Raw genomic sequence first — 26812 nt, forward strand, 5'->3', positions numbered from 1 at the left:
GCTCCTAGGGATCATCAAAGATTTGGATATTTTTTTATAACCTAACCCTGACTTGTACTTCTCAACAACATTGTCCCTTACTGGTTTGGAGAGATCCTTGGTCTTCATGGCAGTGTTTGGTTAGTGGTGCCTCTTGCTTAGGTGTTGCATTCTCTGGGGCCTTTCAAAAAGGTGTGTATATAAAATGACAGATCATGTGACACTTAGTATGCACACAGGTGGACATCATTTCACTAATTATGTGATGTCTGAAGGTAATTGGTTGCACCAGAGCTTTTTATGGGCTTCATAACAAAGGGGGTGAATACATATGCACATGCCAATTATCATTTTTTTATTTCTGAAAAATAGTTTTATGTATATATTTTTCTAATTTTACTTCACCAACTTAAACTATTGTGTGCTGATCCATCACATATAATTCAGATTAAGAAAACTTTGAACTAAAGGCTGTAATGTAACAAAATAGGTAAAAAGCCAAGGGGGTGAATACTTTTGCAAGGCACTGTACAGTATCTGCACGTTTATTTTTCTGCACATTCAAACTTTATTATGTTTTTGTTGAACAGCACTTTATTGCATTATAAGCAAAGGACAGATTTTCTACTCAGGCTGCGGCTGCATTCTAAAGAAATTAACTGTAAGACTTTGCATACTTGTACAGATTGTTGCTATGTAGAAAAAAAATAAAAACTAAAAGGATTTTTTTATTTCACATTGTACCTGTATATCCTCATTTGTTCCAGTCCCATACAATCCCTATTACGATAAAATGACACCTTTTAAATAGTGCATTCTGCCTACGTTAACCCTTTTAAAGAGGCTTTGGTAGGTATAAGGTGCCTTCACATGCCTGCAGGAGTTTCCAAAAGCCTCTAGTGATGGTCAAATGCCAAGCTGTTCTGACAGGCAAAATTCCAGAATGGACTTCCTGAGTGTGGCAAACTGTACCCACCCCTGCCCACTTTTAGCAAATTTCTCTTGGCCAGTAATTAATGGGAATGTGTCGGAAGGGGAGGTAACAGCAAGTTACCACTTAAACCAGAAGTGTCAGAGCTTTGCCTGCACTTTATTTCTTCTGTAGGTTTTTTTTCTCTGATTCCATTTAAGACAAACATATTACAGATTAATACACTGGTACTCCATTTCTAATAGTAGCCAACACCAGAGATCACATTTGTTTTAATAATCAAAATGTATTTATTTTTAAAATATATGTATTTCAAGACTCCATTGCATCATCATCACTACTTTGGACAAAATCATCATCAATATTGTCCACCGGGGCGTCTTCGGTTTCAGAATCTTGTTGTGTGTCTTCAGCACCCAACTCGCTAAGTAATTGATCAACGTGCTCCAGGAGTGGCGGGTCGTCACACTTCAGCTTCACATACAGCTGTAGACAAATCACATGGTGAAACGGTTAGTTGGCAGCGCCATGCCGTGATGATAATTTCACAAAGCTCTTAATGGATGAAAAATACACTCAAACTAAAAGCATTCTGAAGACCAGAGAAATGGCACACCACAACCATTTTCTTTAACAGAGGGGGTTGGGGAATGGAGAGGTAAGCAAGAAAATATGTTGAGCTATAGTTTACTTCTAAAGGTAAGATGAAAATATCAAGCCAGCTGCGCTAATCGTTTCTGTATACATTTAGAGCAAAATATAGTACTTAGACCAAGTGCATTTCATCGTTTGAGGATCCTTACAAATAGCTATAACTTTAAAAAAAAGGACATCCTGTCAATCGGCTTTTGGGTCTTTGGCTTCTTTTCTCAACAGGAAACGTTGCATTTGAAAAAAAAAAAGTTTTAGTATCATAAACAGCATCATTATATTGTACAGATCTAAAGTGTACCCAGAGCTATTATTGTAGTGAATTTGTCTACTTTAGCTTTTAGGCAACAATCACTGTTAGTTCAAAGTATGAACTATGATGCTTTCAACGGGAAGAAGAAATAGCAGTCTTCATACTTTCTCAATGCATGTTCTGGAGGTGAACAAAGAGAATGTGGTTAGCAAGGAGGTGAAAGGTCTTCAAACGCCAGGTTTCTAGCTCAGGACATGTATGAGAGGTCGCTCATTTCAATGCTATTAAAGTTGCACCACTATGAAAGCCTTGGAAAAGTGTTGGAGAATGTAGAGGTAGACATGGCTAGATACTTCCCGACATCATTGTTTAGAAAAATATGTCCACTGCTTCTAATATTCTAGAGTTAACGGACAATATTGTAAAGATCACCACAGACAAAAAATGCACACAATTATGGCTTTTTCTATTGTATGAAATGTGAACCAAACATCCCAGTGGGCACAGAATGTTCTGATCTTTTTGATTATGATATACTCATGACCTGAAGGCCCAAATGTAGGAAAATAGGATCATTAAAGTGTATGTAAAGACCAAACAGATTTTTTAGTTTTGGGTAAGTAAAGAATGGGTAAAAACTCTACAAAGTGTATATTTTGCTGTCTAGGTCACACTAGGGATATTTCCCCTTACGTCATGTCTGACGAACACAACAGAAAGTCAGAGGGAAAAAGATATACTTTTTTAGAAAGTTGACACTGGAGCCGTTGTCATCATTAGAAGATTTACCCACACCTCTTTTGTTCTAGTAAGAGCTGTAAAATGTTGAATTTCCCATGACTTTCATTCTTGGTGACATTGGTCAACCAGGCCAAGCAGAGAAGGTGACATACACAGGATTTAGTCCCGTTCTCCCCGCCTGTCCATTTGCCCATCCGATCCCATCCGATCCCCCAGACAGATGGAAAATAGGAACACCATCTGTCTGGATTTGGCAGACAGGATTGGATCGGATATTAGCAGGTGTCAGCGGTCACGTGTCCGCTGACATCCGTTGCTCCATAGGGGTGAAGGGATGGTCTGATCATGTCCATCTGAAATACGGCCAGGCGGATATGATTGGAAATTATGTGTGAAAGGGGCCTTAAAGCTAGCTTCTAATTTTGTAAACTGGTTTACATGCAAAGGCTGCCGATAGTTGAAGTCAATGCATCCACAGAACACTGTGAATGAATGACGTGGCTGGTTGACATAGTGGCAGCTGGCAGGGGGAGAAGATCTCCTGCTCGCTGCCAAAACAGGGGATTGGTGGGGTGTGGGGGCTGGTACATTTGTAACATGTTACAAGTTACACCCTGAATAGGAATGTAACATGCGAACTTATCATTTAAAAATTAAATCTTAAAACAAATTTGTTCTGCCCACTTCCAACAAAAAAAAAAAGGACATCTGTAACTGATTTCAAGTATTTTGAATTGTACAGTCTTCTAATAATTTTTTATGCAGTTATTCTTATATAGTATCAACACATTGTGGTTGATTTACTAAAACTGGAGAGATCAAAATCGGGTGCAGCTCTGTATAGAAACCAGCTTCAGGTTTTTTTTTGTCAAAGCTTAATTGAACAAGCTGACGTTAGAAGCTGACTCGCTACCATGCAGAGCTGCGCCATAGCGGAGAAAATATGGGTATAATGAAGGCCCATGCCACATGGTTCCTTATAAATTACTAATGGCTTCTAGGCTGAGCTAATGAGCTTTTGACTAATATATTAGTGGGTGCACATATTTGCATAAAATACTAAGGCTGGGTTCACACTGCAGCACGCTCTGGCTCACAGCAGGAGTCCAGTGTGTCTAGGGCCGGCCCTACCATGGGACTCAGGTGGCAGTTTGAGCAGGGGCATCAGTGTAATCACAGTGCCATAAGTGCAATTATCCTAATATAAAATAATGGATGTGGGGGCATTTTTTCGGGGGGGGGGGGGGGGGCAGCATTTCATTCTTGGACCCAGGCAGCGCCATGTCTTGGGCCACCCTTGAGTGCGCCCCCATTTTTTGGCGGAATTTGGACCTGAAACCAAAAGACGCACAGGACTCCTGTGCAATATGCATTGGAGCTACTGTGGAGATATGTGAACAAACTCCATAGAGAGCCGGTCACAATCTCCTACACATCCAAACCCACATCCAATTCGCAATAGTGTGAACCCAGGCTTAGTAAAAAATACTCCTCAGAGTAACTATAGGGTGGTAAACCCAACATGTTTACAGGTTATCCATAAAGCAATGTATGTTTACAGATGAGAGATTTGACCATTAGAAAAGCAAAATACTTGAACAAATGATGACTTGATATAAAGTAAAGCTAATAAACCATTCATAACTAACATACACGTAGCCATTCATATCTGGGTGGTGCCCAAGCAGGTGATTTAGTTGGTAATATAGCATAGATAAAAACCCAATAAAGATCCACATTTACAATCGAATAGCTGAATGTTGACAATTGGCCACCCATGGAGCAGTTGTCTGTAGATCATATTTATATTTGCCCTGTAAACGTGAATCTTACAGAACACATATCCAAAATACTAACTCTATGTCAAGTTGAGGATAAGGTTTCAGCAGAACGATCACTGTCACCAGGCTTAGATCTTCATATACTGATATACATAATCCACTTGAGGGGAAAAAAAACACAAATTTGCTGCACAATGTCTATGTTGCAGAGTTCGGTGGACCCTCCGTGTTGCTAGAAGCCACAGCTGACAACACGCAGGACAGATGGTAAAGCAGCATAAGTCCTCAAGACAGATTTTCACAGCAAACGACAGACAGTAGCAGAGTCAGCAGACTGATGGTCAGGCCAAGAGTGGGAAAAGCAATTTGAGGGTGCAGACAGCTAGAAGGAGCTTTGGCAGACAAATGGACTGAAGATCCGCATAAGCACAGGCAAAACAGGGTACAAATACACGGTGCACAGGGAAATCAGAGACATAGATAGTCAGAAACAGATAGACCTCTATCCAGGGCATGAAAAAACACACAAACCTGTTGATCAGGCATGGTTTTCATGTTGTAACTGCACTTTAAAGGCTAAGTTCACCTTTGTTCACCATTTTTTTTTCTAAATTCCAGCTCACCTATGTACCAATATACCATTAATATACTTCCTTTGCAAAAATAAAACAGCTTTCCATTTATTCTACACAGGCTTACCCCACTCTTCACATAATTGTTTAACCACTTAAAGACCAGCCGCCGCAGTTGTACTGCGGCAGGTTGGCTCTATTAGGCGAATCGCTGTCAATGTACGTCACTTCATGTAACAGATATAGCAAGCGCGCGTGTGGCCCCGGAGCCCGTTGGCTTGGCCAGCGGGCGCGCTGCCCGCCCCCCCCCCCCCCCCGCGATCTCACCATACAGAGGCAGAATGGGGGTCTGCCTGTGTAAACATGGCAGATCCCCGTTCTGACAGGGGAGCTGAGAGTGATCGTCTGTTTTTAGTGATTAGGAACAGCGATCTGTCTCCTCCTCCAGTCAGCACAGCCCCCATACAGTTAGAAACACCACCCAGGGAACACATTTAACCCCTTGATCACCCCTGGTGTTAACCCCTTCCCTGCCAGTGACATTTATACAGTAATCACTGAATTTTTATAGCACTGATCGCTGTATAAATGTCACTGGTCCCAAAAAAGTGCCCGATCTGTCCACTGCAAAGTCACAGTCCCACTAAAACTCGCAGATCGCTACCATTACTAGTAAAAAAAAATAAAAATGCCATAAATCTATCCCCTATTTTGTAGACACTATAACTTTTCCGCAAACCAATCAATTTTTTTTTTTTTTACCAAAAAATATGTAGAAGAATACATATTGGCCTCAACTGAGGAAGAAATTTGTTTTTTTATATATTTTTTTGGATATTTATTATAGCAAAAAGTAAAAAACATTGTTTTTTTATCAGAATTGTCGCTCTTTTTTGTTTATGGCGCAAAAAATCAAAATCAAACACCACCAAAAGAAAGCTCTATTTGTGGGAAAAAAAGAACGTCAATTTTGTTTGGATACAGCGTCGCACGACCACGCAACTGTCAGTTAAAATGACGCAATGCCGTATCACAAAAAATGTCCTGGTCATTAAGGGGGTGAATCCTTCCGGCCCTTAAGTGGTTAAAAATCATGCTCTATTACTTCTGCCTTACTTCCTGATTAGACTTTCCTAGACCTGATTTGGAATTAGACTTTAGGAGTTGACCAGCTGAGGGTGGATGATGCAGGTTGTGTGTTAATGAGATCAGCTGGTCAACTCCTTCCTGTGTCATGACCTAAAGTCTAATCAGGAAGTAAGGCAGAAGTAATGGATATGTGTTTTTAAATAGCCATTGGAAGAGTGAGGTAAGCCTGGGTAGAATTAATGGAAATCTGTTTTATTTTTGCAAAAGAAGTACATTAACCACTTGCTTACTGGGCACTTAAGCCCCCCTCCTGCCCAGACCAATTTTCAGCTTTCAGCGCTGACGCACTTTAAATGACAATTGAGCGGTCATACAACACTGTACCCAAATGAAATTTTTATCATTTTTTTCCCACAAATAGAGCTTTCTTTTGGTGGTATTTGATCACAGCTGGGATTTTTATTATTTGCTAAAAAAACAAAAAAAGATGGAAAATTTTGAAAAAAAAAAAAAAATCATGTTTCATAGTTTGTTATAAAATTTTGCAAACAGGTAATTTTTCTCCTTCATTGATATGTGCTGATGAGGCGGCACTGGTGGGCACTGATGGGCACAGTTAAGGCGGCACTGATGGGGACAGATAAGGTGGTACTGATGGGCACAGATAAGGCGCCACTGATGGGCGCTGATGGGTGGCACGGATGGGTAGCACGGATAGGTGGCACTGATGGGGAGCACTGATGGACGGCACTGATGGGCACTTATGGGCACTGGTAGGTGACACTGATGGGCACTTATAAGTGGCACTGATGTGCAGCACTGTTGTTGTGGCACTGATTGTGGGCGCTGATGGGTGGCACTGTGGGCGCTGATGGGTGGCACTGTGGGCACTGATGGGTGACGCTGGTGGGTACTGGTAGGCGGCACTGCTCCTATTGCTAGGTTTCACTGGCAGGGGGCACAGATAATCACCGTGATCGGGACTGGTGTCCCTCTCATGGCCACCGGTGATCGACTTTTTTTTTTCCTCCTCACGCTGTCAGCGTGAGGAGAAAAAATAGCCGATTGCCGACTCTGTTTACATCACATGATCAGCTGTCATTGGCTGACAGCTGATCATGTGGTAAGGGGTCGGGACCGACCCCTTACTCTGATCTGTGATCAGGCGAGTCTCATAGACTCGCTGATCACCGGGCGCGCAGGCCGCTCGTGCACGGGACGACGTCAATAGACGTAGTCCTGGCAATGTAGGTCCGCGCTGTTGCCGTCATTTGGCAATAGCATGGATCTGAAGAGGTTAATGCTATATTGGTACATAGGGGAGCTAAGCAAAGACAAGCTATAGTGATAAATATAGACCAGCAGATGGCAGAAGTTCAAATCGGATTGTTGCAGTCTTATTGATATTGATATATTATATAAATATATAAGACAAGACAGTGTTGTTGGCTGGCACTGATAATTTGATAAAAACCTGACAGGCTGGTTGTACACAAGGTGATCAATAGATCCTTGTGTACAACCGGCTAGCCCATTCATGGGCTCTCCTGAACTGACCAAATCTCAATCCATGTATGACCAGCTTTACAAGGTGTAGGCAGAAATCCACTTACTGGGTCCCAGTCAACAGTAAAGGCCAGATAATTGAACAGACTTTTCCCATTTTCCCTCAAAAGAAATTGCCTTTTAAAGCTAGGAACAAATCAAAAGATTTGGCCATCCAATCCAACATTTCATAAATGTGTCACATACTGTACATGATGGCGCTGGATTCCTGGCATACCAACCAGCCACTATTTAGAGAACAGTGGAATTGTTTCAGAGTGAGCAAATAAAAAAACAATAGGTGCAACTGTTACACAACCAAAATTCCCATTCCATCCATTTGTTATTAGACCTTTAAGAAAATCCATTTAACCTGTATACATTATCAGTAGGTTTAAAATCATTGAGTCCAGGCAGTAATCTTTGAGTCTATGGTCTTTTTAAATTTGTTGTGAATGAAATTCTTGTTTTTTGCATTTTTTAATCCCTCGTGGCATCTCACTGCTGTTAATCTCTTGCAGCCACCTACTGTCTACGTGTGCTTCGGTTATGGCTGCATGACATTTGTCAGCACAAATGGGAGACAGAAGCAGAGCATTGTCTTTTATAACAGTAAATTGCCTGAACAAAGACCTTCATGGAAAGATCACCTTTCATCAAAGCGGCAGATATTAATATACTGAAAATGACTTATTTAATTACATTAACATGGTAAAACTCACATTTTAAATTTGGACCCAGGCAGCACAATTTTAAATCTACTTTAAATGCAAACTCTTAAGCTGCGTACACACAATCGGAAATTCGGCCAGAAAAAGACCGATGAGAGCATTTGGTCGGAAAATCCGACCGTGTGTATACTCCATCGGACTTTTGCTGGCCGAATTTCCGCCAGCAAAAGATTGAGAGCATGTTCTCAATTTTTCCGACGGAAAAAGTTTCTATCGGAAATTCCGTTTGTCTGTATGCAATTCCAACGTTCAAAAAACCACGCATGCTCAGAATCAAGTACGAGACGGAGCCGCTCAGTCTGGTAAAATGACCATTCGTAATGGAGATGGCACATTCGTCACACTGAAAATTTTTAAATATTTCAATGCAGCGCATTCTCTTCTTTATAACGCTTGAATAATGAAGTTGTTTTGCTGCTCATATTCACACAGAGTTCTCACAAACTGATTTCTTTATTATTTCTCGTGATCTCCTGTATTATCTTTTTTGTTTTTTAAGCCAAATCTCCCTAATAATCTTTAGAATTAATTTTTATAGTATTTTTTTTTTTAATCAAGATCTCCTGTTGTTTTTTTGTTTAATTATTTTATAGTGTTTTTTTATTTTGTATGTCACGTTTCCACAACACCATTATTATCTTGTATTTGTAAATCTCAAGGAGGTTGGTTGGTGTCCCTTTTTAATTTGACATTGTATTTTTTAAATGTACCTGACTACTCACAAACAAACTGTCCTTTTTGAAGTAAAACACATAGGCAAATATTTCTGAAAACCGTTATCCATTTATTATGGGTCATAACAAAATAAAGATAAAGGCAACGCTGGAGAAACCGGTGAAATTAGCCAAGCCTTTGTACCCCAGGGCAGACATCAATAATTTTACAGTCAAAATTCGTGGCCTGAGGAGTCCTTATAATAGTGAGCACAATCCGGTCCAGGACTACAAGACATCAGGAACAGCAGCAGATGACATATCTGTCCCCAGGCTGTGGTCATACCACAGCCTGCATCTTTTGCCAGACCAGACTGAACCCAGGCCATCACTCTCTGGTCTTCCTTAGATGCTTCCTTCCAGGCTGTGGCTGTGGTGTTGGAGGTGTGGCAGGAGGTGGAGGAGGAGGACCTGGAGGAGGACCATGGTTCAACTCACAAATGTGGCTTTGACTTTTGAGTTGGCCCCTTATTTAGGGCTTGTAACATTACTTCCTCACATAAGAGGCATTGGCCCTCCTCCATTTCCAGCATTTTGCAGGCTGTAAGTCCTCTTGAACACTGTGGGGGGTTCTGAGGGCCGCAGTAGCCTTCAGAAATAGGCCAATTGCTGCCTCCTTCATGTTACTCCTCTTCCTGCACTTTTTGGTAGAAGGCGGAGGGGAGGGACCTGCGATTCTGGCAGGCTACTAGGCCCGGCCACCTCCTGGCTGCCACTTTCCACGGCCTGGCTGAGGCTTTCCTGTGTATGAAAAAGGGATATCGTTTTAGTTTATCAATCACATACAATTTTCATCTCATGACTGTTGCAAATTTAACGTTAATAAATAGAAAAGACTATGATTCTGACCCCAGCATTTTTCATTCTTGTCCCAATCATATGTGGCCACTACTGTCTATTGATATGTAAAACACTTTGTGAAATCAGAAATTAGTGAACAAAATTAGCATATATTTAACATCATTAATTTGACAACCAGAAATATTTTGAAGAATGCTATACTTGGCTCAAGCTGGGCTCCTCCACATATTGTTGCCTGGAAGGCCCAGATTGGACATCAGAAGCCTCAGCTGGTGGGGAAGGAAGTGTGGAAGGAAGACTGGAGAGTGCTGGCCTGGGTTAATTCTGGCCTGCCAGAAAGTGCAGTCTGTCATAGTACCACAGCCTGGGTACATAAATGTCATCTGCTGCAGCACCTGATCTCAGAGAATCCTGGACCTTCTTGAGCACCCTATTATAAGTGCTCCTCATGCCACCAATTAGGGCCTTAAAATAGGGGATGTCTGCTGTGGGGATCACCAGCTTCACAATTTCCACCAATTGATCCAGCGCTGCCTTCCTCTTTGGTTTATTGTTATAAAAGGGGTGGTTTACCTGCCACAGACAGGGCAGCTCCCTGTACACATCAATGAATATGGGCATAAAGTCCACACCATTGAATATATCCATTTTCTCTGCAAGACTCTCCTAATCTTGACCCAATATGGGCCTCAATCTATAAGCAGTATAGGCCACTGATGCACCAACTTAAAATTGTACCTTTGTTATAAAGATCTGCGCTTCCGCTACACCTTCTTCCGCTCACAGATCGTAGTACGACGCACGCGTGTTATGCTTTATATACACTGCGCATGCGTGAAACTCCGCCCGCGTCGCCCGCCCCTGACGTTCTTTCTAGAATATTCCCCACCCCTTCTCTTTCTTCGCAATGGGAGACGACATGGCAGAGACACAGCAGGTGCTTAATAGCAGTAACGAGGAGGAAAGCCCAGAGCAAGAAACGTCCCGATCTAGGAGAAGATTTAAGGCCTAAAATATGTCCTTTGAAGAGATGGTGGAGATGGTGGACATATTGAAGAGGGCCGACTATGACGGGAAGTATGGACCATACCTAAACCCAAATGTGAGAAAGGCCAAGATCATGACTAAAGTTGTGAAGAGTTTGCGCGGGAATTTTGGGATACGACGATCCAAGGAGCAATTGAGGAAACACTGGTCGGACCTCAAATTAAGGGAGCATGATCAGTACAGAAGGATCAAGAAAGTGCATCTAAAAAGTAAGTAGTTGTGTGTTCCTATTCTTATTATTACTTGCATGCTGCTCCATGCGCTTTTCTTTACTGTTGTACAGTTTAAAATGGCTACTTTCATGTTCGTGGGCACAGTAATCGGTCGTAGTAACATCAGTGTCGGACACTACAGATTCAGGTAATAGATGTATGCCTGCATATTTTTAATACATGGTGTGTATTTTTATTTTAGGTGATGTTCAGGTTGTGTTACCAAAATTGAGTCATTTCACCAGTGACAGTGCACAACAGCTAATCCAGGAAATCATGTTTTGTAGTCGTGATTTGGACCTTATTGAACAATTGAACAAAGACTGAAGAAGATGATTGATGTACTAGGGAGAATCTAAATCCTAAAAAGATTCCTGCATTTTTTAAGTTTTTTTTTCTAAAAATTTTATCTAAAGTTTTAATACAGGTTAAAAGCCAAATATGGAAGATGCACACAGTGTGTCAACATGTGCTATCTACCATCAGGGGATTTCAATGTATGCGTTTTGTGGGTGCAACCCCTTCCTCCCAACTCTAGTAGGTGAGAGGAAGTGGTTGCACCCCCAAAACACGTCCATTGATCTCCCATGATGGGAGATAGCACATGTTGACATTAGGTATGGGATCAGAAAAGAAATCCCCATTTTGACTCACAATTTGTGTGCATCTTCTAAATTTGGCTTTTACAGGGGTGACTTACTTCACCTCATCTGATGAAGGCAAGATAAAGACCTTTTTCACACTATAAAATGTCTGATATTGCCTTCTTTTTTGCAATGTTGAACTTTGTAAGTTCCAGAGTTGTGTATGTTATGTTTGGAAACATGCCTGTTTCTGTATTTTTTCAAAAATTTCAAGGTAAAACTTTGAAAAAAAAATGTGTTTTTTTACCGCCAAATGTTTTATAAACGCACATGTGAATGTGCACGGAGTAAAAGGCTTTCTACTCAACAATGTGTGGCTTCTTCTTTCAATGCTCAATAACACTTTTTGTATTAAGTTGGTGTTTACAGTGACAATGGGTGTTATTTAAACAATGTGAAAACCACTTGGCACTACAAGTGCACTAGGAGAACCTAGGAGACAGATAAAACAAACACAAGCAGTAAATCCAAATCAAGATTTTATCATATCAATTTTTTGTTTATGTAAAAAATATTTACAAATTAGCTGGCATAGCAATGGCCCCCCTACCCGTAAAATATTCCACATATTTTTCACGCACTTCACGGCGCTTTGGGGGGGCAAGCCAGGACAGACAGCTTCCAGGGCCGTCAGTGTTGGTTCCCGAAGTCTGGCCTCAGGCCCAAATGAGGCTATATAATTTGCAGCATTTCTTTTTAAAAAGTTGTGCAGGATGCAGCAGCATAAAACAATGTGGTTCAGTTTGTACTCCACCAGGTTGAATGCCGTTAGAAATAGGCAGAACCGGCTGGCTATTATCCCAAAGGTATTATCCACGACTCTTTGGGCTCTGGCCAGCCAGTAATTAAAAACCCTCTTCTCCGGGGTGAGTGTCCTCTGGGGGAATTACCTCATCACATGATTGGCCAGACCAAATGCTTCATCAGCAATAAAAACAAACGGGAGTCCTTTGACGTTCTCTTCCGCAGGTGGCAATCCCAAGCCACCGCTCTGGAGAGGTCCGTAGAACTCGGTCTGGGCAAAGACTCCACCAGATTAGACACAAACATTCTTGGCCAACATCAGTATAACATTGATTTTAATGCGTATTTAAAGACATAAAAATAAGGTCCACTTATCAGATTCCTCACCCCCTCTGATGGCCCATTGTCAACATTTTAGGGGGGGGAGGGTTCTAAATGAGCCCAAAAAAAGCCTCTGATACTCTGCATGAATTTAAGGACAACAATAACATTTGTACACATTCAAGGGGGTTGTTAGGGTAAAGCAGTACAATGGAGCTGATGAAATACAGTGTTTAAGTGACTAGGCTAGGTGTGTATGGGCCCAGGATAGCATGCTGGGGAGGTTTGCAAAGGCAAATATGCATGTAGGCCAAAAAAGGAGCACTAAAAGATTCAAGCATGCATGAGGACAAAGGGGACATTCGCAGCATATTACAATCAGGATAATTATAGAATTATGAAAGAAATACAAAACATTAGCATACATTAAATACATATAATGTGATGTTAAAGGATAACACTTACCCGAATATAGTCCTTCTGCAGGACCTGAATAATGGCAGAACAGGTCTCTGGAATAATGATCCCCAGAGCCTGGGGGGAGATGCCTGTAGAGAACTTGAGTTCCTGTAGACGTCTCCCTGTCGCTAAGTACCGCAAGGTGGTGACTAGCCTCTGCTCGGGAGTGATGGCTTGCCGCATGCAGGTGTCCTGTCTGCTAATATAAGGGGTGAACAAAGCAAACAAACAGTGAAAAATGGGGTCCATCATCTGGAGAAAATTCCTGAAATCATCAGGGTTATTCTTCTGGATCTCACACAGCAGAGGCATATGAGAGAATTGGTCACGCTGGAGTAACCAATTCTTGGTCCATGAACTCCTCCCCACCCTGTTCATGGACTGGGCTTGGGTCAAAGTAAGAACCCCAACACCAAGCCCCCGCACAGCACGAACTCTACGACGAGTACGTAACCGCAACATGGCTTCAAAACGGTTGGCTGGTCATAACGAACTAACCGAACGCACTGAAGAACAGCAAGGCCTGTGAAGAGCGAGCTGAAAATCAGAAACGAGCGGACAAGAACGCACTGACAAACAGATACGAACTGACTACACACACTGAAAACCAGATACAGACACACAAGCACAAACTGAACAGCAGTAAACTGATCAGAAATAAGCACGAGTCTGAAAAGCGCGAATCGTCTCTCACCAAACTTCTACTAACACGAGATTAGCAGAAGGAGCCCAAAGGGTGGCACACTGGGTATTGAACTTCCTTTTTCTATTCCTGTCGTACGTGTTGTACGTCACCGCGTTCTTGACGGTCAGAATTTGGAGTGACCATGTGTATGCAAGACAGCTTGAGCGAAATCCCATCAGAATTTCGTCGGAAAAACCATCAGAGCTTTTTCCGACCAAAATTCTGATTGTGTGTACGCGGCATAAGATTGTGCTGCATTAAACAATAGTTTAATGACTAAACATCCAAATGACCAAAACTAGGGTTGTCCAAACTATGGCCCATGGGCCAAATCCAGTCCTTCTACAAGCTTTTATCCAGCTTGTATGAGGCAACTATCCATCAAAATACACAGCTGGCTGGCAGTGTATAACCTGGTCTGCGTATCATAATACAGAGACCAGCACATTCACTGCTATGACCCTTCCCGAGTGCAAAATTTCCCCCTCATTTCTTCATTGTAGATTGCTAGGACCATCAGCATCCTAGCAAACAATACCATGTTGCCCCCCTGCAGCACTTACAGGAGGACGGACTGACCTCTGTTCTGACCTGCTCTCTCTCTGGCTAAGTATGAGGCGGACTATGCTTGGCACACATAGATGTAAGGGAGGACTCTTCTGGGCACATATGGATGTAAGGCAGGACTCTTCTGGGTACACCTGGATGTAAGAGTGGACTCTGTTGGGCACACATGGATGTAAGGCGGGATTCTTTTGAGTACACATGGATGTAGGACAGGACTCTGTTGGGCACACATGGATGTAAGCTGGGACTCTTCCGGGCACACATGGATGTAAGGTGGGACTCTTCTGGGTATACATGGATGCAAGAGGGGACTCTGTTGGGCACACATGGATGTAAGGGGGGACTCTTCTGGGCACAAATGGATAATTAAAACTAAAATTTAATTTATCAGGAAGTCAGATTTACATGCAACAGAACCTTGTCTATATGCAAAATTACATGACATACCATTATCATGTTCAATGGTATGTGAACTAGGGCAGTATATAGACAGGCTAGGGTAATATAATGACAGGCTATGGAAGTATAGGGGCAGGCTAGGGTAGTAAATGGACATGCTAAGGTAGTATATGGACAGGCTAGGGCAGTATAGGGGCAGGCTGGGGTAGTATATAGAGAGGCTAGAGTAGTATATAGACAGGCTAGGGTAGTATATAGACAGGGGACAGGGCAGTATAGGCGTAGGCTAGGGTAGTATAGGGGCAGGCAGATCGGCACGGGGGGGGGGCAGTTGTCATCATGACAAACAAAACTGCTGGTAAAAAAATCTTGGTCATCAATTTGCTGGATAAATAGAAGAGAAGGAGAGGCCGTGGTTCAATTTGCTGCTCCTCTCAAAGTGCTGCCTGGGTCCAATGGACCCATGGTAGGGCCGGCCCTGGATGTAAGAGAGGACTTTGTTGGGCACACATGGATGTAAGGCGGGACTCTGCTGGGAACACATGGATGTAAGGTGGGGGCTGTGCTGGACACACACAGATGTAAGGGGTTCTCTGATAGGCGATCCTGCATGTCTAAAGTTTATTTTTATTAATTTTTTTTTTTTTAACCATGCAAATATTTGTAAAATATACAATGTGGCCCTCCTACTGAAAGGTTTGGAGACCACTGATTAAATCTATCAAACAATCTTTACATGTATGCCTAGCATTAACCTGAGATCAGCCATGCAAAACTAAATAACATTAAAGCTCATCTTTGGCCTCCCCCAATCCGCTGCACCTGGAAATCGCTTTGGACCTAGATGGCAGATTTGGAGGCTTCTTACCTTTCACAAGGTAAAAAGCAAAAAAACAAAACAAAAAAACAAAAACTGCAGAATGAGTTAAACAGTGGTTAATACCCCTTTCACACTGACAGCACCAGCCGTTGGTGCTAAAGCGCCGCTTGTTTTAGCGGCGATTTAGCTTTGTTTTAGCGACGCTTTTCATCCGGTAGTGATTTTAACTAAAAAAAAAGGGTTAATAACTCCCGTTTTGCAGCGCTTTCAAGGCGCTTTGGAAGCGCTGTCCATTCATTGCAATGGGCAGGGCATTTTGGGAGCGCTAAATACAGTGCTCCCAAGCAGCCCCAAAGATGCTGCTTGCAGGTCTTTTGGTAATGTCCCGCTAGAGCACCGCCCGAGTGTGAAAAGTCACACTGCAGTGAATGGGAGGCGGTTTTCAGGCGCTTAGCAGAGGCTATTTCCAGCTTTAAAGTGCCTGAAAACCGCCCCAGTGTGAAAGGGGTCTAATACTTGCCCAGAGATGAGCTTTTGAAAATAAAACGTGGGTATACAAAGACCATTTTTCTTCCCCCTGCAATTTAGTGATTTAAGGAGGGAAAAAGAATCAGTGAAAATAAAGTCTTGGTCACGGTTTCATATTCTCTATAAGAACATTCTGGAGCTCAGGAATGAACAAACTGCTACTTGCTGCCAATTAATCCTTCCATCGCTGAGGTCACATTATCTTATTAAGCTGGATGAGTAATGCAACTCCCTGGACGTCTTGTGAAGCGTATTTTAGAGCTGCTTCATGGACTAGTAGCTCATTATTACTTCTTATTTGGCAGAATGGCAACCTCACAGACACACATCAAATTTGGAAAGTCAGCTATTTTTTTTTTTTAACATAGAAATGTCCAAAGTCATATAACTGCTGCCTTGTCAAATATATAAAAAGTATGGCATAAAAAGAATGAATCTAATAAAAAAAAAAATACACTGTGAACAATGAGAAATTACAGCATTTTAGGTGTGATAAATTTGGATGACAATGTCTATTATCATTTTTTTTCGGTAGAGAAATATTCAAGAATTTTCAGTTGGCAAGGACAATTGTAGCCATAAAAGATAATGTACATAATATGAAGCCCTTCACGTGGGAAAGCCAGGGGGGAATATGGGTGGTAGAAATGATTGACTGTAGAAAAACCTTCCAAGGCAAAATCTGACAAATATTTTTGAATAATACAAATGTATAACTTGTTCAGAAAAGAATATGCAATCACCAAAAATAGGTGAGGGAAGAGGCCTTGCTTGAAGCTTCATTGGAAATTTTTCGGACCATTCTCTGTAAACCCGAGAGATGGTCGTGCGTGAAAATCCCAGTAGATCAGCAGTTTTTTTAAATACTCAGACCAGCCTGTATGGTACCAACAACAAATATGCCACATTCAAAGTCACTTAACCACTTCAGCCCCGGAGGGATTTACCCCCTTAATGACCAGGCCATTTTTTGCGATATGGCAGGTCGCTTTAACTGACAATTACGCGGTCGTGCCACACTGTACCAAAATAAAATTGATGTCATTTTTTCCCCCAAAAATAGAGCTTTCTTTTGGTGGTATTTGGCCACATCTGCAGTTTTTATTTTTTGTGCTATAAACAAAAAAATAAGCAACAATTTTGGCTTTACTTTCTGCTATAATACATATCCCCCAAAAAATATATATAAAAAAAATGTATTTATTATTTTAGGCCAATATATATTCTGCTGCATATTTTTGGTAAAAGAAAATCCCAAAAAGGCGTATTGTGATTGGTTTGCACAAAATGTTATAGTGTTTACAAAATAGGGGAAAGATTTAGGGAATTGTTATTTTTTTTTATTGTTTTCACTAGTAATGGCGGTGATCTGTTATTTTTTGCGGGACTGCGACATTGCGGCAGACAAATCTGACCCTAAATGACACTTTTGGGTGACCAGTGACAGCAATACAGTGATCAGTGCTATAAAAATGCACTGATCAATGTATAAATGACACTGGCAGGGAAGGGGTTAACACTAGGGGCAATCAAAGGGTTAAGTGTTCCCTAGGGATGTGTTTCTGTCTGTATGGGTGACAGACTGACTGGGAGAAGAAAGACATCGCTGTTCCTGATCACTAGGAACAACTGATCTCTCTCTCCTCGCTTTTCAGAACGGGAATCTGCCTTGTTTACACAGGCAGATCCCCGTTCTGCCTCTCTTTCCCACGATCGTGGGTGGCCGCCGTACCGGTATGGCAATTCACGTAGCTGAGCCACCTTGCCATAGTATAACTCCAGCCGCAGGTTGGCAAGCGGTTAAATCCCCTTTCTTCCCCATTTTGGTGCTCAGTTTGAACTTCAGCAAGTTGTTTTCACCACGTCTAGATGCCTGAATGCATTGAGGTGCTGCAATGTGATTGGCTGATTAGCAATTTGTGTTAACAAGCAATTGAACAGGTGTACCTAAAAAAGTGGCAGGTGTATGTGAACGGTTTCTCCCACCATCCCTTATATAGATTGTCATATGTAGGGGCAAACTTTGCCACCATCGAAACCCCCCGTTTCTGTATGCATCATTGGTTGTCAAACAAAAAGTAATTGTGTCTGAATAAGAAAGATGCTCTCTCCAAAGTGAACCATTTGAATTCACAAGAAAACTCTGTAAAAATCCATATGATATTGGAGGGCAAGTCATATGGCCTTTTTTCTAATTTAAATATTTTCCTTGATTTGAACCAGATCAATCTATCCAAAAGTGTTACACACACAAATGGGACCTTCAATATCATGGGATCTTGCAACTGTGCCTCCAGTAAAAGGTGCAGCAAAGGATCATATGTTGGTGAAACAGGACAGAAGTTGCAAGCGAGGATGAATTTGCACAGATATACCATCAAAGAACATGAAGAAGACAGTTTATGCACACCTGTGGGACATCATTTCTCACAATCGGACCACACTATAGAAGACCTCAATGTTTTAGTTCTTAAAGTGGGAGTCCGGCGACCAATCTTTTTTTTTTTTTTTTTTTTTTTTTAGGTCATTGAGACACTTTGCTAATCCCAAAATAATACTCACAGTTTGGGTGTAATATTTCCACCTCTGTCTGTTTTCGTACTGAAGAATAAATTTAAAAATGTGATGCTGGCTGTTTCCATCTTGCTTGTGGGCATGTGAAGCCCACAAGCATTGATTTCCTGGATGCGGTGAATGCTGTTCATTCACAGCTTGTTCACACGCATGATCATTGTTCCCGCACTGAATCTTGGGAAGCCTGACACTAAGCTCCCAGGAGACAGTGCGGCGCTGGGGAAAGGCAATAAACACGCCTACTCCCATGGGAGGAGAGACAGGAAGTGCAACAATAAAGTACAATATAAAGGTAATTACAGTGATAAAAAAATTTTTTCGTGTGGCATTTGAAAATCTATGCAATTAACTGAAGGGGGTAAGATTAAGTTAAAAATTTGAGTGGAACTCCGCTTTAAAGGGAATTTAAGAACTATCCAGGAAAGGAAAACGTTTGAACTAAGAATGATACTTCTTTTTGACATGAAAAATAATGGCCTGAATTTAGATTTTGGTTTCCTTATACATTATGCTAAAGTTTTACGACCCCCTCTGTGACTAGTATCCCCCCCCCCCCCCCCTCCATTCTATAGCTCTCCCTCTGTCTTATCTCACTAACTCTGCTGCTATCTTTATTACCATTGATTTGTATGTTTGTGTTTTTCTCTCTTTTTTTTTTTTTTCTTTAACATTCTGCTTAAAAATGTGTGAATCAGTACTGCTTGGACCTTGAAGAAGGGGACATACCCCAAAAGCTTGTCCTGAAAAATTGTATGTTAGTGCAAATAAAAAAAGTATCACAGACAGTACTCAAATATTTTCCTAAAATGAATGAGTTAGACTATGGTCTTAAGAAACGGAGAATTGTGGTTTTCTTGCACATCGGCCATGTATAGTATGAGGGCTCTACCAAAAGTAATGCAAAAGTGGGCATAACTTTCTTTTTTTATTATTAGCCCTGGCCTGCCTCTGTGGATAATATCAAAGTAAGAAGAAACGGCTGCACATCACGTTAGTTTCAAATGCCATTTATTAAGGTGGCATCGCAGGACACCAACAAGTAGTCTAGATCAGGGGTCTCTTTCTAAAGTAAGGGCCAGTTTACGGTCCTTCAGACATTAGGGGGGCTGGACTGAGCCCAGTGGGAGTAAACAATACTTGATCTTTGGTATTAGGGGGAGAAATAGTTGGTGTCAGTATGGGGGGGAGGGAATAGTGCCCCAGCATAGGTGTCAGTGGGGAGGAGGGAATAGTGCCCCCATTGTTGGCATCAGTGTAAGGAATGGTGCCCCCATTGTTGGCGTCAGTTGAAGGAAAGGTGCCCCCATTGTTGGTGTCAGTGGAAGGAATGGTGCCCCCATTGTTGGTGTCTGTGGAAGGAACGGTGCCCCCATTGTTGGTGTCAGTGGAAGGAATGGTGTCCCCATTGTTGGTGTCAGTGGAAGGAATGGTGCCCCCATTGTTGGTGTCAGTGGAAGGAACGGTGCCTCCATTGTCGGTGTCAGTGGAAGGAATGGTGTCCCCATTGTTGGTGTCAAACTTTAGGGGGGCCAGACTGAGCCCAGTGGGAGTAAACAATACTTGATCTTTGGTATTAGGGGGAGAAATAGTTGGTGTCAGTGGGGAGGAAAAGTGCCCAAGCATTGGTGTCGGTGGAAGGAATGGTGCCCCCATTGTTGGTGTCAGTGGAAGGAATGGTGCTCCAATGTTGGTGTTAGTGGCAGGAAGAATTCCTCAAGGGCCGGATAAAGACAAGCAAAGGGTCGCAGTTTGGAGACCACTGGTCTAGATAGTCACGTTTCACACAATAAGGTTGTGCTTAATCATTTCTCTCTTCTTTTTCATTTCAGGTAAATAATGGATTCCAAGCAGAAGCAATGTGCCATCATTAAGTTCTTGATGAGAGGAGGGGTGCAGGCTGTCTGACATCCACATAAGGTTACAGACTGTTTACAGAAATGACACTGATAGGGTAAATGGAATAGCCATTTTATGTATCAAACATTTATTTCTGATTAAGCAGAGCCGTATTATGTAACAGCTGTATTTTGTGTTAAAATACTATTTACACCTCCAGCTAGGAATATGACTATCTCTGCCTTTTACCCCTAAAGAGCCACTGGAAGTAACAAGCCTATGTGAACAACTTTTTGCATCTCAATGAGTTACACCAGAGACACAGATGGACTTCAAAGAAAGTCAGATAGCTAGGTCCCACTTTTCTTAGGCCATATAAATAGTATCAGATCCTCCAGCCATTTAGAGCAATTCTTTTGAAACCAACACTATGTATTGTGCTGCTCTTACTGCATGTAGGTAACTACATGCTTGTATAATAAATACATATATTTTTCAATTTGGCTTCAGCAGTCCTACAACACCATTGACAAGAATCAGCAATGACCAGGCATATTGGTATTATATCCGTAAACACAAGTAGCCTTCTGTGGATGTCAGACAACCTGCACCCTTCCTTCGACAAGAACTCATTGACGGCACATTGCTTCTGCTTGGAAACCATTATTTACTCACAATGAAAAAGAAAAAGTAACATAAAGGAAGAGTTACTCTACTAACTTGAAATTTGAATGATCTATGTAAGTTAATAAAAAAAAAATGATGTCCCTTTTTGCATTACTTTCAGTAGAGCCTGACATTTTCTGTTAATTGTTAACCATTTACAGACCAGAAGATTTTCCCCCTTAATGACTAGGTCATTTTCTGCGATAGGCACTGCGTCGCTTTTAACAATTGCGCGGCCGTGCAACGCTGTACCCAAACAAAATTGTCGTCCTTTTTTTCCCACACATGGAGCTTTCTTTTTGGTGGTATTTGATCACCTCTGTGGTTTTTATTTTTTGCGCTATAAACAAAAAAAGAGCGACAATTAAAAAAAAAAAAAAAAAAACAATATTTTTTACTTTTTGCTATAATAAATATCAGAAAATTAAAAAAAAAAATTTTCATCAGGTTAGACCAATATATATTCTTCTGCATATTTTTGGTACAAAAAAATAGCAATAAGCGTATATTGATTGGTTTGCGCAAAAGCTATAGCGTCTACAAGATAGGGAATAGATTTATGGCATTTTAATTATTTTACTAGTAATAGCGGCGATCTGCGATTTTTAGCGGGACTGCGACATTGCGGCGGACAGATTGGACACTTTTGACACTTTTTTGGGACCAGTGACATTTATACAGCGATCAGTGCTATAAAAATGCACTGATTACTGTGTAAATGTCACTGGCAGGAAAGGGAATAACACTAGGGGGCGATCAAGGGGTTAAATGTGTTCCCTGGGAGGTGTTTCCAACTGTGGGGGGCGGGGACTGACTGGAGGAGGAGAGAGATTGCTGTTCCTGATCACTAGGAACAGCAGATCTCTCTCTCCTCCCCTGTCAGAACGGGTATCTGTCTGTTTACAATGACAAATCCCCGTTCTGGCTCTCTTTCCCGTGATCGCGGGTAGGCCGGCGGACATCGTGGGGCGCCGGCCAGGTGCATCGGGTCCCCTGCCGAGCAGCGGGCGTGCGCACCTGCTATGGCTTCAAAGGAGCCAACGTACAGCTACGGCGATTCGCGGGAAAGAACCGGCCTGCCGCAGTATAATGACGGCGGCTGGTCGGCAACTGGTTATTGAAACTGGATTTTTCTACATCAAAACTGAATGATTCATACAAATATTAGCAGCATAGGGAAGCCATAGCGAAGTGTAACTGGTGAGAAGGGAATCAGAGGATTATCTTTATGTGTGAGCAGAATTTCACCTCTCACCTCTATTTACATGCGAATGTAATATATTCTATGTGAGCTCACATTTAGTCACAGGAGGGGACTGCCACTGGAAACTATTATCAGAATATGAATCTGATTCACATGTATAAGGTCAGCAAATGCATCTACTTAGGCTGCTAATTGTTTTCTCAGCTCTTTCACTTCTAAATTTAATATCATATATGAAATAGGAATATTGTACGCTCGTGATTTAATGTCAGCGATTACAACTGGCAGTCAGAGGTGAAGATGATATCTTGTTTTCCTGCAGCCTGTCAACCTGTCCAGTTGTTAATGTAGGATTCCATTAACAATGTCATTTGTGGTTGCTTCTGTATCATTTGCGGTTATCACTTTAATTTCTGCATTTACCAAGAACGAAGCATGTTTCTGAGGTATAGAATGAGAAATAAAAGAAGCCTTCATTTGTGATTTCTACATTTATGCATTTAGTATCCTTAAAGTGTATTTCTATTTTTGCAGCCAAATTTGGATAATACAAACTTTATATTTGTTACGTGTTCTCATTCATATAACTTCAAAAAATATTTAAAGATGAATTCCAGGTATGGATATTGTTACATCCAGCTTGGATGGGGCCTACCACGGTGACACCACTAAGCACGCGGACGTTCGGGACATGGTCGCTGCAAGCCCGTAGAAACGCCATTGGTTACTTTATCTATTTGCAAAGTTTTTTTTTTACCATGTGAGTGCACACCTTTTATATTTAATAAATGCTTGATATGTGGTTTTACACTATGAAAGTGTTTTTTATATTCTACTTTTGAGTGATACCTGGTGGTGCATCTTTTGGTGACTCAAGCGGAGGAGGCTTGTGGTCTGGGGACCTTAAAGGGGTTATGCATTAAGGTGAAAAAACTTCTGGTAGTCACCGGCCCCCCAGCACCCCCGTTTTACTTACCTGATCCCTGTATTTCGCTTGGCGGAGACGCGCTGTCCCTCTCTGCACGGGGTCCTGGCTCTTGATTGGATAGATTGATAGCAGCACAGCCATTGCCTTCCGCTGCTGTCAATCAAATCCAATGACGCGGGTGCCGGGGGGGGCGGGGCCGGCATTCGTGTCCATGGATGCCGAATGCTGGACTCGGAAGCGAGCCCACAAAGTAAACCCGTGGGAGAACGCTTCTCCTAGGGGGTTATCTGGTAAGAGGAGGAGCTGCGAGAGCCGCCGGGGGACCCCAGAAGTCGAGGATCGGGGCCACTCTGTGCAAAACGAGCTGCACAGTGGAGGTAAGTATGATATGTCTGTTATTTTAAATAAAAAAAAAGCACTTTAATCCCCACGGCACTCTATTACCATCTATTTTATAGTGGCCCATTAGTTCTGGTAAGGAGCTGTGTTGCACGTTCTGTTGGGGTGCACCATATACCAACAGACAATTACTGTTGATCATGGACTGTTCACAAAGGTGTTTTCCTATCACAGACATGTGAAGATACTCGTTTTGTTTGTGTTTTTAACTTTTTTTGGATGCTGGATTTACATATGCTATATATTGTATAATTTTTTTCGTTTTGTACACTTATTGGTTTTGTATATTAGCTAATAGTTTACAGCTCCACTTTTATTTTCACACCTAACTATGCATTTGCAATACCTATGGGATCGCTCTAGAAGCTGGAAATCATTGTAGTAGACACCACTACCCCAGTGATCTCTATTTACTACCGGATCCCATGCTGAGCAGCTGCCCTGCTGCATTATAAACATAGGAGGTCCCCTGCTCAGCATGGGCACCGTTCAGAGATCCCTTTGTATGTTCTCAATAAATGCAAAGCGTTCTCTGATTGGATGAGGTTGAGAGGCGGGGTGGTGAGTTTATGAGCTCCACCTCGTGCAATCAGGGAATGCTTTGCATTCATTGAGAAAACGTGAGACATTCTCTGACGCCCGTACCAAGCAGGCAACTTCCTGGGTTTAACCACTTCAGCCCCGGAAGATTTTACCCCCTTCCTGACCAGAGCACTTTTTGCGATTCGGCACTGCGTCGATTTAACTGACAATTGCGCGGTCGTGCAGCGTTGCACCCAAACAAAATTGACATCCTTTTTTTCCCACAAATACTGCTTTCTTTTGGTGGTATTTGATCACCTCTGTGGTTTTTAGTTTTTGCGCTATAAACAAAAAAGAACGACAATTTAGAAAAAAAAAAACAATATTTTTTACTTTTTGCTATAATAAATATCCCCCAAAAATAAATAAAAAAACTATTTTTTTCCTCAGTTTAGGCCGATATGTATTCTTCTACATAGCTTTGTTAGAAAAAAATCGCAATAAGCATATATTGATTGGTTTGCGCAAAAGTTATAGCATCTACAAAATAGGGGATAGTTTTTAATGGCCTTTTTATTATTTTTTTTTTACTAGGAATGGCAGCGATCTGCGATTTTTATTGGGACTGCGAAATTATGGTGGACACATCGGACACTTTTGACACATTTTTGGGACCATTGTCATTTATACAGCGATCAGTGCTATAAAAATGCACTGATTACTGTAAAAATGTCACTGGCAGTTAACACTAGGGGACGATCAAGGGGTTAATTGTGTTCCCTAGTGTGTGTTCTAACTGAAGGGGGGAAGGGACTGAGTAGGGGAGATGACAGATCGCTGTTCATACTCTGTATGAACAGACGATCAGTCTCTTCTCCCCTCAGAGAACCAGAAACTGTGTGTTTATACACCCAGATCTTGGTTCTCGGTGTGTCACCAGCGATCGCGGGAGCCCGGCGGTCACGATCACCGCCGGGCTCCCACGATCGCTGGTGACACACCGAGAACCAGGATCTGGGTGTGTAAACACACAGTTATCGGCTCCAGGGGCGAACAGCGGGTGTGCGCTCGTCCCTAGTGGCCAGACGGCGAAGTGACGTAAAACTGCGGCGGCTGGTCGGCAACGAGACCCAGAATAGGGTTGCCACCTTATCCCTTTAAACCCAAACATATTTTAAATACACAGGATCTGAGGCCAATTTAATGCAGATAAGACAAAGTCAGTTTAATTACCACCTTAATCAGAGACAGAATCTGTGTAATTAATAGGTGTTCTGGTTTAAAGGAATGAGGTGGCAACTCTAACCCAGAAGTTAGTGGGGATCACTGGAGTAGCAGTGTTTACTACAGTGATTTCCAGCTTATAGGAGGATCAGCCAGATATGGCATATGCATAGTTACATTAATCCAAGCTGAACCAATGTAAAAATATCCATACCTGGAATACATCTTTAAAAAATTGCTACTTAACATTTTAGATGCAACCAGAACTAAACAATCCTACTTATTTCTTTAAATTTATAAGGGGGCTGAAGGCCTGAATACCTGTCAGCACTGACACCAATGATGGGGCGCTATTCCTTCCACTTACATCAATGATGGGGCACTATTCCTCCCACTCTTCCTTCCAATAGCACTGGTGATGGACCTCTGTTTCTATCACTGAAAACAACGATGGGGCATGGAACGACACCATGGCTATTGGGCACAACCACAGTCCCAGCGGAGAGATTTAAAGTAGAATTCCAGGTTTATTTTCACTTAACATAGTTTGTTTGGGCCTAGCTGGCCCACATGAACTATTTCCAATACTAAACCATGCAGCTGCTGTGTGTGCTGTAATATAGCTTGGCCCAAATGAAGTAGAATTCCAGGTTTAATGTCACTTTACATAGTTCATTTGGGCCAAGCTATATTACAGCACACACAGCAGCTGCATGGTTTAGTATTGGAAATAGTTCATGTGGGCCAGCTAGGCCCAAACAAACTATGTTAAGTGAAAATAAACCTGGAATACTTCAACCACTGTAGTCAGAGAATCAACCAGAGAAACATCATTTATATACAGTTGGGAAAATAATTATTTGATCCCCTGCAGATTTTGCAAAGAAATGAAAGGTCTATAATTTTTATTATAGGTGTTTTTTAAATGATAGAGACAGAAAATCAACCTAAAATCTAGAAAAAAAAACATGATACAAATGTTAAAATTCAGTTGCAGTTCAGTGAGTAAAATAAGTATTTGATCCCCAAGCAAAACATGACTTAGTACTTGGTGGAGAAACCCTTGTTGGCAAGCACAGAGGTAAGAAGTTTCTTGTAGTTAGTGACCAGGATTGCACATATCTCAGGAGGGATTTTGGTCCACTCTTCTTTACAGATCTTCTCTAAATTCTTAAGGTTTCTTGGTTGTCACTTGGCAACATAAAGTTTCAGCTCCCTCCATAAATTTTCTATAGGATTAACCACT

General features: G+C 41.8%; 1 protein-coding gene across 1 annotated transcript in view; it reads right to left on the bottom strand.

Moving 5' to 3' along the window:
• Positions 1-1176: 1176 nt before the first annotated feature.
• Positions 1177-26812, bottom strand: part of LOC141144213 (uncharacterized) — a 731403-nt gene continuing 705767 nt past the window's right edge. The window contains exon 11 of the mRNA XM_073629665.1: positions 1177-1396. Within this exon, the coding sequence (XP_073485766.1) occupies positions 1223-1396 (174 nt within the window). The 3' untranslated portion in view covers positions 1177-1222. The remainder of the gene's footprint in view (positions 1397-26812) is intronic.

Source organism: Aquarana catesbeiana, linkage group LG05, assembly GCF_042186555.1.
Source record: "Aquarana catesbeiana isolate 2022-GZ linkage group LG05, ASM4218655v1, whole genome shotgun sequence".
Taxonomy (NCBI): domain Eukaryota; kingdom Metazoa; phylum Chordata; class Amphibia; order Anura; family Ranidae; genus Aquarana; species Aquarana catesbeiana.